Source organism: Merops nubicus, unplaced genomic scaffold (genome assembly GCF_000691845.1).
Source record: "Merops nubicus isolate BGI_N331 unplaced genomic scaffold, ASM69184v1 scaffold39447, whole genome shotgun sequence".
In the NCBI taxonomy this organism is placed as follows: domain Eukaryota; kingdom Metazoa; phylum Chordata; class Aves; order Coraciiformes; family Meropidae; genus Merops; species Merops nubicus.
The window spans coordinates 1-12,230 of NW_008621615.1; the positions used below are offsets into that span (position 1 = coordinate 1).

The 12,230-nt window shown below is 42.0% G+C and overlaps 1 protein-coding gene across 1 annotated transcript; it reads left to right on the top strand.

The window, feature by feature from the left end:
- Nucleotides 1–1,800: 1,800 nt before the first annotated feature.
- SLC16A12 (solute carrier family 16, member 12) lies at nt 1,801–8,333 on the top strand. The gene is made up of 5 exons (XM_008944535.1): nt 1,801–1,900; nt 3,177–3,320; nt 5,704–6,295; nt 6,680–6,939; nt 8,071–8,333. Exons 1-5 carry the CDS (start codon nt 1,891–1,893, stop codon nt 8,331–8,333), a joined length of 1,269 nt encoding a protein of 422 aa, XP_008942783.1. The 5' UTR covers nt 1,801–1,890.
- Nucleotides 8,334–12,230: the final 3,897 nt, after the last annotated feature.

Here is a 12,230-nt window from a genome sequence, read left to right on the forward strand (position 1 = left end):
TTTTTTTTGGTTGGTTGGTTTTGTTTTATTTTGTTTCCCCATAGGAAGAAGATTTGGGGATTTCCCTTGGCATCCCACAGCTGCAGGGGTTATTCTGGCTAGGTACAAACCTCTCTTTCGCTACATTTTTAAAAGCTTCCAGAAATCCATAAGGCTGTGGGGATGGCTAGGGGATCAGGAGCCCGCTGGTTCTAGTCTCGCCTCCTCTGACAGCCACTCTATCTCTCAACACCCTCCCCTTGATTTCTTACAGAATGCAAACCCTGGGGCAGGCAGCGTTATTTCAGGCTATGGTGGTTTAGCTGGGGAGGGAGGAATCCTCTAGGGTTTCTCTGGGTCCCCTGTGTCCATCTGACCCTACAGCCATGCTCAATTTTGCTAGTCCTAGTGGATTCGCTTGACTCCCGAGTCCATCTGAGAAACCTGCAAATACCACCTTCTCCTACTGCAAGCACTTCAAGTATCATCCTATTTGAGAAGGTCCATGCCCTAGAGAGGAGGCCTCTCTCTCTACACCCTTTTGGTATCTTAAATATGCAGAACAGATCTTCTTAAAAATAGAAAGAACAGGAATAGACTGCTGGCTTGCATAAACATAATGTATACATCTGGGGAGAGATGGCTTTCACAGCTGCTGCTGCCTGATTTTGATGTCGACTGGAGACAGAGGAGCCTGGTGTGTGTAAACATGGACATTTAAGCTATATTAAGCAGAGAGACAGGCACCCTGGTGAGTGAGGAACACTGGGAGAGTGTCTTCTGGGACAGTCAGTATAATGTAAATAGTGTTCCATACCTAAATTTTACATTTATTATAGAATAAAGTTGCCAGCTTTAGGGATCTGAAGTCCAAGGTCTTGGAGTCAATAGCGTAAAGAGGCATGGAAATGCTGACACAATATTAGTTTATGTGTGCAGATGGGCCAGTTCTGTAACAACAATTTTGCAGTGTAACAAGAGATTTCGCAGTGGATTTGATTCTTTTGCCACATCAGAAATGTGTTGCATCCAATAAATCATCTAGAGGCTGGCACACAGCTAGAGTATACACAAAAATGAAGTACGTGCAAGAAAAAAGCTAAAGAAAAAGTGGTTGTTCATTGATTTGTAGGAGGACAGAAGAGAGAAGGGGAAAAGGGATCTCTTGTTGATCCAGAAACTAGAATGAAACTATGCAGCTTTTTAATCCGTTCCCCTGCAGAGACAAGTAGAACAGAAACACTCATTAAGCAGAGCAAAGTAACCTCTCCTGGAAGCATTTTAATAAACTATTGGAAGGTCCATGGGCTCCTGATGTATTTTGATCCACTGTTCATGAGGAACTGCTTTTCACTCGCTTTACATTTTTGCATCCACGAACATAGCTATAGGTGTTGTTGGCTCTATAGGTACTTTGCTGGCCCTGCCCTTCCAGTTTTTGCAGATGTGAATGGCACCAGTAGTGAGCAGCCAGGTCAGTGAAGAACTGGGGATCTGGAGCTTTGTATACCAGGGAAGCAACATCATGATGTGGGCTAGAAATTGTTGGTGATAATCACAATTTCAATTTCATTTCAGTTTAAAATAACAAGTTATAAAAATCTAGCAGCAGATACCACAGTGAGAAAGGTGCTATTATAATGTTCATAATCTTTCTAGAGTAGTTATTTGTCTGAACTAGGTTCTTCATCAGTATAATTGTCTAATTCCACTGTCGGGATAAAAGTTGGACACCAGTTTCAGTTGCACTAGTGGGAAGCAAGGATTCTTCTCTGGTTGAATGTTCAACAGCTTGGTGTTCATGTTTTCTTTCCTAGGTGCATCTCCATTTTTTTTGTGGAGTTTCAGGCATACTTTGGGCAGGATTACGCCAGAACAGCTTGGATCCACTCTATTGCCGACTGTGCTACGATGCTATGTGGTGTGTATTACCCAGTAAGACTAATGTGGCTGCTTTTTCTTCAGCTCCATTTGGTTTTAGCATGCTCACAAGTTGGTGGAGTCAGCTGGGGAAGACAGATACTGTGGGCTCTCTGGGATATGGTATATTCAAGCTGCTTCACCCAGCACAGTTGGGCAGGAAAGGAGCATCTTCATAGCACAGGAAAGAAGTGGAACTTTGTTTTGTCAGATGATGCAAGTTTTTAGAAAGGTACTTTTGTTGAGGTCTAGTGGGACAAGTCATGTTTGAGAGCCACTAACTGAGCACATTTTTCTTTTGTCTTTTGATTCAAATCGTATCTAAGACTTAGCACAGGATGTACCTCTTGCCTTAAGATCGAGTCACAGTCATCCTCCTTTTTAGCAGACCTGTATGTTTATAATTGGTCTTTTCCCTTGAAAGAAAATTAATGTTAATAAAAAGGACATGCATCAACACAGCAGTTGTACTGAATTTCTCCTGTATTTACTATAAAACTGTGCAGCTAGGTGAAAATTCATGCCCTAATCCTATGAAAGGGGGTTAATCCATAAGAATTGCTGCGACGGCACAGGGCCACAGCTGGAGCCAGACAAAGCAACTCTCCTGTGTCAGCCAGGTTATATGCTGGGGAAAAGAGAGAAATAAGTATAATCATGCCCTTGCATTGCAAGCAGTGGAGGGGGAGGGGGCTGGTGATGACACCCCATGGTACAGGCAGGGTGATCTGGGAGCCAGCAATGTTTGCTCTGCAGTGAACTTCTGCAGTGAGTTCTGCAGTGAACTGCAGGAAGGGAGTAGCAGCCCTGAATATGGTCCAAAAGATGTGACACCTCTCCTGTTGGGGTCTCACACAGAGCCATCAAGGCCAGAGAGGAGCAAGGAAGGATGCCTGAAATTACTGAGGGCTGAAGTGCAAATTCCAGGTGGGGGAAAGTCTTATTGTTATAAGTGCGGAGTGTGAGCCGTCACTAAGGCCTCTCCTGATCCCAAAAATTAGAGTAGCTGTGTCCCAGAATGACTTTCATCTAGTAAAATGGCTGCTGAGAAAGCGACTGTAAATTTCAGTTTTATCCTGACTTCCAGGAAAACAATTTTTAGAAGTTTTTTTGGTGCTCACAACATTGTGATCAGGGGGGATGTTTGAAGATCACTCTGTGTACCTGTGATGACAGTTTTCTTCTGGTTGCCTACTGCTTCCTTTTCCTTGATGACTCTTGAAACAAACTGGGTGTAGACCTGCCATTAACCACCAGCTTTATTTATTTCTTTGAAGCTCCACTTGGGAGTTTGATCAGTAATCATGTATCCTGCCAAGTTGGAATCATGCTAGGAGGCCTGCTTGCATCTACTGGACTAATTCTGAGTTCATTTGCCACCAGCCTGGAACACCTCTACTTATCATTAGGAGTCCTTACAGGTAGGAGGCATTCAGCCCCTTTCTTCATGCCAGGAAAACAACACAGGAATGTTGAAAATGATGGTACTTCCTTTCAAGAGTGGTGATTCTCTACGACATATTGCTACTGCACTGGTCAACAGAGATACTCAGGCCTGTTCCCTTCATTTGTGAAGAGAGGCGTTGGCTGCCCCTGTGGGGGCTTCAGCACTCAGTGAGTCTCATACAGCCCAAATGCAGAACCTTGCAAAAGTAACTTTTTAACTTCTGTTAGAGAGACGACTATGGATAAAGTTCTGAAATTATGGGAGGTCAGGGAGAACTGATGTTGTAGGTGATACACAAAAATGTTTCCTTTTTTGCCTGGAGGGTGGGAGGATTTTATTATGGTAGGAGTTCTAGACTGCCCAAAAATATTTTCATGTTAAAACCAAAAAAAAGTATCAGTCAAAACAAAAGAGTAAGTGCACAGAGGAGCATTGGGTGATTACCTGGTACCTGAGCTGTGCACCTTAATTTTGTCTGCATTGCATTTTGTTTGAAACAAATTGTTGGTTGGTAGTCCTGCAGTAGCAGCTTCTCTGTATTCGGGTATGGTGGTAACAATTGCCTCTGCTCTGTCCTACCTCCCAGTGTTCACTGTGCACAGAGAAACTTGAGAGGTGCCCGTGGTCACATTGACATTCCTTCCTTGTTAATACTGACCTGGTAGCCACGGTGATATAAGCCCTTGTACTTGATTCCCTGCTGTTTAGTAACAAGTTGGTGGAATTACTGAAGTTCACATGCTGCCAATAGCTTGTTTGTTTAAAGAAAAAAAAAATCCTTATTGTGGTGCATGTCACTCCTGTATTACAATGTTAATCTTTGGCAAATGTGTTCATAACAAATGAAAAGGCTCCTTGTAACTCAAGGTATTGTGCCACATACTATGCTAATGCCACTGAGGCTTCCTTAGTGAGAGCTGCTGTGAATACCGAGGTGCAAAAGCAGTTGGACTTTGTACATGGAGTTGCAAAGAGCCAGTTTTACAAGCAGTGAAATTCTAGTCTGTGGGGACCGATTAATGGAGAGGTGAACTGCTGCTAAGGGCTACAGGAACTGAGAAAATAACTGATGAAGGTCTAAATCCATAAAAGCTGCATGACTTGAAACTGTAAGGAGTGAAGCAGAGGTGAGATGGGGGATTGGGAATAAGTAGCAGAGCTCCTTCTGAGAGCCCCAAACTTTGCAGTTCAATTTTCCACAGGACCTTTATTGGCTTTTTTTGGACCTATTTCTCCCTGCCAACTCACTAAAATAATAAATGGTGCATACACCAAACAGAGTGTGATTTTCACAGCTTATGAGTGATGATGTCTAGCTCAAGGCTGCTCTTCTGGCTCTGCTGCCCACACAAGTCCAGCCCCAGCTCTGTGCTCTGCTCCTCCCCTCATCTCCTGAGGGGTGGGAGACCTGGCATCTGCTGCCCAGAGTCCCTCTGATCCACTTACCCTGTCCTGGCAGGCTTAGTGCCAGCCCCACACAGTGCAGCCTTTGAGGAGGAGGAGGCAAGCTGTTTACATCACCAGGTGATTATCTCCTCTGTTAGCAAGTTCTGCCAAAGGCAGTGGGGACCATTTTACCCTCAATGTAGGACGTGCTCTAAAACCCTAGTAGGAACTAATTTCTGCAGCTGATTTAGAAATAGATGTTTTAGTGTTGAAGCAGGCCTTTGATGATTAAAATCTGTTCTCTGGTTCTGCAGCAGAGACCACCATCTTTTCCCAGTCCAAGAGAGGGATCTTACTTGTTTACTAAATTGGACAAGGGTTTGTTTTCTAAGGCTTTTCCCCTCTTTCTACTTGTAGGTAGGGACTTAAAATGGTCAGGACTCCGTGCAGCTGCTGCATGGAGTTTGTTTAGCTGACTAAAAACCATTTATTGTAGAATATTAGTAACAGAGACAGATTCTTTGTACTGTGTTTTGGAGAGCTGAAAATTAATGTTCAGGGTGGCAACAGACCGAAACACCAGGTAATGCCTCATCAGGACAGTGTGCTCAGTACCAGCATCTGTGCAGACCCTGGGGGAAGACCTCATCTTGCATCCAGGAGAGGCCGAAACACCCTCTCTCTCATCTTTATTGGTCATCCTTGTTGTTGTTATTAAGCGAACACCATCACTTTTCTGAGCCCTGTTATCATGGATTGAGGATGATCCATTAGGTTTGTCAAGTCAGTGACGCTAACAGTGAAAGAGAGGAGGCATCCTGTTTTCTCTTCACACTGTGACCAGGCTGCATGATACAGGATCCGAAAAGGCTTCCTGTTTGTTTGTGCTAATGAAGGCAGACGACGCGGTTTAATGTGTTCCTTGTACCGTGCCTGGCGCTGAGCCCTCTGCACTGTGCTGTCTCTTCCAGGCCTGGGGTTTGCACTCTGCTATTCTCCAGCCATCGCCATGGTGGGCAAATACTTCAACAGAAGAAAAGCGCTGGCGTACGGAATAGCCATGTCGGGAAGCGGAATCGGCACCTTCATCCTGGCCCCTGTGGTTCAGCTCTTAATTGAGCAGTTTTCCTGGCGTGGAGCTCTGCTCATCCTGGGAGGTTTTGTTTTAAACCTCTGTGTTTGTGGTGCCTTGATGCGGCCGATTGCTCTCAAGGAGGACCGTGGAACTGCTCCCGAGTTTCTTGAACAGGATTATGTCCCTGAGGCACAGGAACGAGGCTTAAAGCGAACGTCCATCTGTTCACCTCTAATCCAAGTGTGGTCTCATGAGTGTTTATGCTACTGCTCGTGGAAGGAATATGACTTTTTACTGATGCCAGGCTTTATGGTGCTGGCAGTGTCGATTTTATTTATGGCGTATGGCTGTAGCCCTCTTTTTGTCTACCTAGTGCCTTATGCTTTGAGCGTTGGAGTGAGTCATCACCAGGCTGCCTTTCTCATGTCCATACTTGGTGTCATAGACATCGTTGGTAATATCACCTTTGGATGGCTAACAGACAGAAGGTAATGGTTTACCTAAGCTAATTGAGTCTAGGCTGTACCTGGTGGGAGGCTGGAGGCAAGTGAAGTGTAATATCTGTAAAAGTTACCATTATGGACTTTTTCTGTAGCATGTGTAGCTTTAAAAAACGCCCTAAACCATCACACAGTCTTAACTTCCAGAACTGTTTACTATTTCATGTTTTTGTCTCTTCTGACTTTGTTCCATTCTGCTGGTTGGTTTGTTTTCGTTTTTTGTTTGGTTGGTTTATGGTTCTTGTTTTCTGAAGAAATTATATTTGTTCAAAGCTCTTGCATGTGACAGTGGGTAAAGGACTGAGAACTCAGTTAGAACTGAGATGCCGTGTCCAGCGAAAATATTTTTCTCTTCTGGTTTGAAATTTGCAGGTGTCTGAAGAAGCATCGGCACTTCTGCTACCTCTTTGCTGTGGGAATGGATGGCCTCTGTTGTCTTTTCCTGCCAGTTCTCCAAAACTTCCCCTTGCTTGTGCCTTTCTCGTTTACCTTTGGCTACTTTGACGGAGCCTACGTAACACTGATCCCTGTCGTGACAGCAGATGTAGTGGGAACCTCTTCCTTATCATCAGCACTGGGCGTTGTGTATTTTCTGCATGCCATACCATATCTAGTCAGCCCACCTGTTGCAGGTCAGTTCACAAATTACTTTCTTATAATCTTATCACTATTTCAGATTTACCTATTGATGGGATGTAAAAGGAGAGGAAGAACAGCAAATGCACACTGGATGTGGAGGTAGGCCCTAGGTGGGGAAATAACACACCTAGACTTTCATAAGGCTTTAGATCTCACTTAATTCCTGTCTTGATAGCATAATTTCTACATAGGGAGCAAGATGAAATTTTTAAAAAACCCAACAGTATAGAATGGGTCTTCTAAGAGCTGTTACATCACTACATTCATGTAGTTCAGAAATTGTGCAAGGAGAAGGAACAAAAGGTTTCACTGTGAAATTACACAATTTTGAAAGTGTAACCTAAAGAGAGTTTTATTCCAAGGTTGAGGGGTTTTTTTTGTGTGTGTGGAGGATATATTTCCAAACTGCTTTGAACAGGTGGGTGAGGCACCTTCACTACTGTTTGATCACAAGCTCATCACTGTAATATCTAACCATAATTTTCTCCATTAGTTCCATTACAGCAAAGTAAAGTTGAGAGCTGTGTTCCTGTTATTCTTTAGAAGGAACCTGATGCAGTTTTGAATATTGTGGAAGGATAGAGATCTTTTTTTCAAATAGCCATGTATACATGTCTTGCATATTTTGTCATCTGTTCACAATTAATCTCTGCTTCTGAAGATTTTAATTTCATATTCCATAGCAAAAAAAATTGCAAAGTGGCATTATTTTAAATGATACATGAGCCTAGGGCACAGCTCACTAGATGTTTCTGTATGAGGATCTCATGCACACAGTATTGAATCCGAGGGCTCTCTAGGCATGTCTAAAGACTGACAGTTAAAGCCATGTAGTTGAAAGGTGTTAATTTAGCATTGTGGTGATGATGGCTGTACCTGTTCTCATAGGTTTGACTCCTAAACAAAAGCATAAAAAAACCCATAAAATTCTTATCTGCCTGCTGAGGACAAACCCCTCACTGCTCCAGGATGTAGAAGTACAGTGGTGGTGATGTAAACCTGTATAGTTTTATTGTATTGAGTTGCGATCACTCCAGAAGTTTATAAAACTGTTAATCACACAATTTGTAAATTACCAGAATTTTGGTGGGCCTTCAAAAACCACACGGTTTGTTTTCCTACAGGCTGGCTTGTGGACACAACTGGCAGCTATACTGCATCATTCCTTCTGTGTGGATTTTCTATGATGTTTAGTTCAACGTTGTTGTGCTTCGCAAGACTGGCAAAGAAAATCAAAGGAACACATTTGCAGTCACTCCCCAATGATACTGGCACCAAACAGCACATCTGGACAAATGGGGCAATAGCTTATTCTGTCACAGCAGAATTAGACCAGAAGAATGTTGAATTTTTGGCTGCAGATACAAACAGCTACAGCAACAGATGACAGGCACTGTCAGGCTTCAGCACTGCACAGCTGTCACTGGGACGGGTGGCTCTGCAGTGTGACACTGTTGAAGATGTTACTCCTGTGAAACAAGGCCTCTCTCAATTAGATTTTTCAGTCATACTTTACTTGGCTAAAACCTACATACAGTGACAGTCATAGCAAGTTAATGCAGTAATAGATGAACGCTAGGCTGTAAATAAAGAGAGTTTGTAGATACAAATGTTCAGAGCTTTATTTGCAATGCAGTATATCGACTCCACAGGTAATCTCAAATATGGTAATTTGCTATAATAAAAGGAAAACTACAAAGCAATCAGTCGCCAAAACTGAGCAATAAAGCTTAAAGTATTTCAAAAATAGTATTAATGAAATAAGCTTTTTGGTGTTCTGGTCTATTACATTTCAATGGACTAATCACAAACACGACCAAAAACCTCCACATTTATCAGTCTGCATTAATTTCTTAGCAAATAACTGTTTCAAATGCCAAAGCCTTTTTTTTTTTTTTTTTTTTTTGAGAAAATCTGGCAGGAAAATGTGATTTATGCTGAAAGTACCTCTAAAACAACTTTAAATTTTACAGTGTGCCTGAATTTTGTACATAAGTTGCAATTTAATTTCAAATATGGTTTTATACCTACTTTCCCATGCTCCCTACAGCAAAATTTTGAGGTGCTTGCACTGCTTTTTTCCCTGGATATCTTTAAAGCTTGAATTTCTAAACATTGATGTTCCAGGTATGATCCTCCAGCTGATTTTTGTCTGGAAAAGGTGCTGTGGCTCCCCTGCTGCCTGAAGAGGAGTAGCTTTGTGCCAGGGGAGTAGGCATGCTGCTAGACAAACCTGCTTTAGCTGCATGAGGTGGAAGCAGCTTAAAGGCAGCCCAGGAGGCTAGAGGAGAGACTTATGTTTCTTCCAAATACAGAGCCTCTTCCTCCTGTGAAACCAGCAGCTGTTGAAGAAAGTTAGAGTCCATGCAAGCAGATGACTGAGAAACTGCCCACTCCACAGGCTGTTAGTAAAGAGGATGTTGGCAGACAAAGATGCTCTCTGTGTATTCCAGTGGCAAGTCTGTCCCTTCTTGGATGCAGGAGCTGCAAATGACTCGTTTGTGCCAGCTGAAAAGCTGGTCAGGTCACTTGATGTGAATGGCCAGAACACAACAGCTGTGATTTGCAGTTGGTTTCCTACTGCTTGTGTGAGGACTATACTACAGCTGGCTGCTTCACAGGAGCTATAGACTCAGTGTAGCTCGTGGGGTAAATTACTGACACGATGGTTTAATAACCTGGTGTTTCTACATTCGCAGAGTGAAACTGTTGTCAGCAGTGGGGGAACTTTGCATTCTGCAATGTAAATCATTGCTGTGTTTTGATGCTGTATAAAGTTCATTGATGCTGCATTCTGCTCATTAGCAGATTGATCAGAGTCCAAATAATTTTTGTCCTTGCGGAACTAGTAGTTTTGTTAATCATCTGCAGCATGTTCAATGGTTGCTCGTGGTGTCCTATTCCACTCTGTTATTCAGAAGGGAAAACATAGACTGGGGTTCATCAGTTTGATCTAGATCAAGAGTATAGCCCTAGGGGTATAATGTAGTTTTTATATATATGGATAGAATGTGTATTTAGTAGTATTAATCATGCATACTACAAATATAACATTAAAATTGTTTGACTTCGGTTGTCTGTGCTCAGACAAGGCATTTCTCTCTGCACTGCTTCAGAAATGTGGTCAGAGCCAGTAGCATGATCTACATGAACAGACCACAGAGTAAGAGACAGGAGTGCAAAACTGCTTAAAACTAATGACATAACTGTTTTTCATCTCTGCATGGCAGCTGAGTCCTGGGCCCTAACATACGTTTTAACATATGTTCCTAAATAAAAGACAAAAATTATCCATTAATTTCTCTTAATCACTTAGGAAATATATACATATTTAAAAAAATAAAAAAAGTGGCTTTATTAATTAGTAGTGATGAGGATATTGGTTTTAGATCTTAATGTAAAATTTTAACATTAAAAAAAGTAGGGAATAGTGTGGTCTACAAAGATGATAAGCTATTTTCAACAAGTTATAAGTCACTACTGTTGTTTACTTTACAAAAATTTAATTACTTTGTTTACCATATCATAACATGTCAGCAGTTGTTCATGCCAGAAATGCATATTGTAGAAGCCTGTTGGAATAATACTTTATGTATTTTTATCTTAGTAAACAGTACTGTGTGATAGATTAACATTCAATTTTTTTTCCCCTGTGTATTTGTTTAAGGCAGTATTTCTTATTTTAAATATCTTATTTAGCAGAAAATATTCAACTGGTTTTACACACAGACCTTTTGCAGAAAATGGCAGAATTATTTCAGGGTTTTCTAACACTCTTAAAATGAATTAAGCCAGTGGACAAAATCTTATATACCAGAATAATGCTTTCTGTGTATGAAACATACTGAAATGTCAGCCCACCTCTGAGTGGAAGAAATGACAGTACAATGGAGGTTTGCAAGGCCTCATCCCAAACTGCCACACTGTGGCCCACATAACCCAAACTGAGCAGCTCATCTTAGTTCTGCCATGTGAAATGTTTCAGGCAGTGCATTATAGAGGTCTCTGGATTATACCATTTTGTTAAAATCACTTAGTGGATCTGCAACTGTTGGTTTTTTTCAGAGATTATAATATTCAGGCTGCTCTCCACAGAGGTTGTTGCCTAGCATGACACAGTGCAGCAACAGGCAGAGATACCTGGGCTAGCTGTGAACAATTTCCCCAGCTCGTACTGCTTGTTCCCACCAGCCCTGTTGAGCGCTGATGGAAAGGAGCTTGGCTGGAGCACTGCACCACTGAACCTGCCTGGCTTCCCATGACAGCACGGTCTGACTTGGGACAGAAACAGATGGATCATCCCCCAGTGAATCCTGCCTGGGACAATACTCCAGTCTGTGCAGTGAACAGTAATTCAGTGTGAGCAAAACTGCTTACAACTGCTGAAGTTATCTCATCTGTTTCCATTCCATGAGGTTTGAAATGGGGAAATCAGAGTTCCTTTGAAACGGATTATGTTCTAGTGATGTTATTTTTGTTAAATCAGCTTTGGAACATTTAATAAATTGTGTGATCAAAACTTGTGTGAAAACAGCATTGGAAAAGTCAAGTACCTTCTGTTAAAAAATAACCCTGTTTAAAAAAAAAAAAAAAAAAAGAGAGAGAATACTCTTTGAGCCTGAAATATTTCTGCCTGCTGGGATGATAATTTATCTCCAGAAAAACAATCATTGTCTGTGCTACTACATGGTGAATATATTTTATACTGCCACAACAATTCCTTGTTTGCTTTATAAAGTGTTGCAAATTTCTGTGAGAAGGAAGAGCTTAAGTTAAATGATAACAGTACTTCAAGGGCAGCACAGTGAAATCCTTAGTCAGGATCACCTCAATAAATAATACCTCCTTCTAAGTGACTATTCTGGTGTATTCCAGTAGTTTTCTATATTGTTTTGAAGTTGCTTTTGATACATAGCATAATACTCCTTGCAGGGTTATCTTCACTCTCTTTTTTCCCCTGCACTGCTAGTGCAGTGATGTATTCATACTTGAGTGGAGACTGAGAAGTCTGTGGTTCTGGTTTTGCCCATTGGACTTGGACACTATGACATGTGTGTTTCATTTTGTCCACTTCCCCGAAGCTCGAGTTCAGGCTCTTCCCCTGTGTCTCCACGTCAGGCAATGCAGCAGCAGCACCACCCTGTGGGAAATAACATTTCTCCTCATTTACAAGCCACTAGGCAAAAACTAGAAGGCACCGTCTGCACAGAGCATCCCGGGCCCTTGCCGTCCAGCACAATCTTCCAGGACGTATGGAAGATAATCACAGAATGTTAGGGGTTGG

Bases quoted from the DNA above. Each gene is read 5' to 3' on its own strand.
- SLC16A12 (XM_008944535.1), top strand. The intron at 3,321-5,703 runs GTAGGAGGCATT...TGTCTCTTCCAG, and splicing joins ATCATTAGGAGTCCTTACAG to GCCTGGGGTTTGCACTCTGC. The intron at 6,940-8,070 runs GTCAGTTCACAA...GTTTTCCTACAG, and splicing joins AGTCAGCCCACCTGTTGCAG to GCTGGCTTGTGGACACAACT.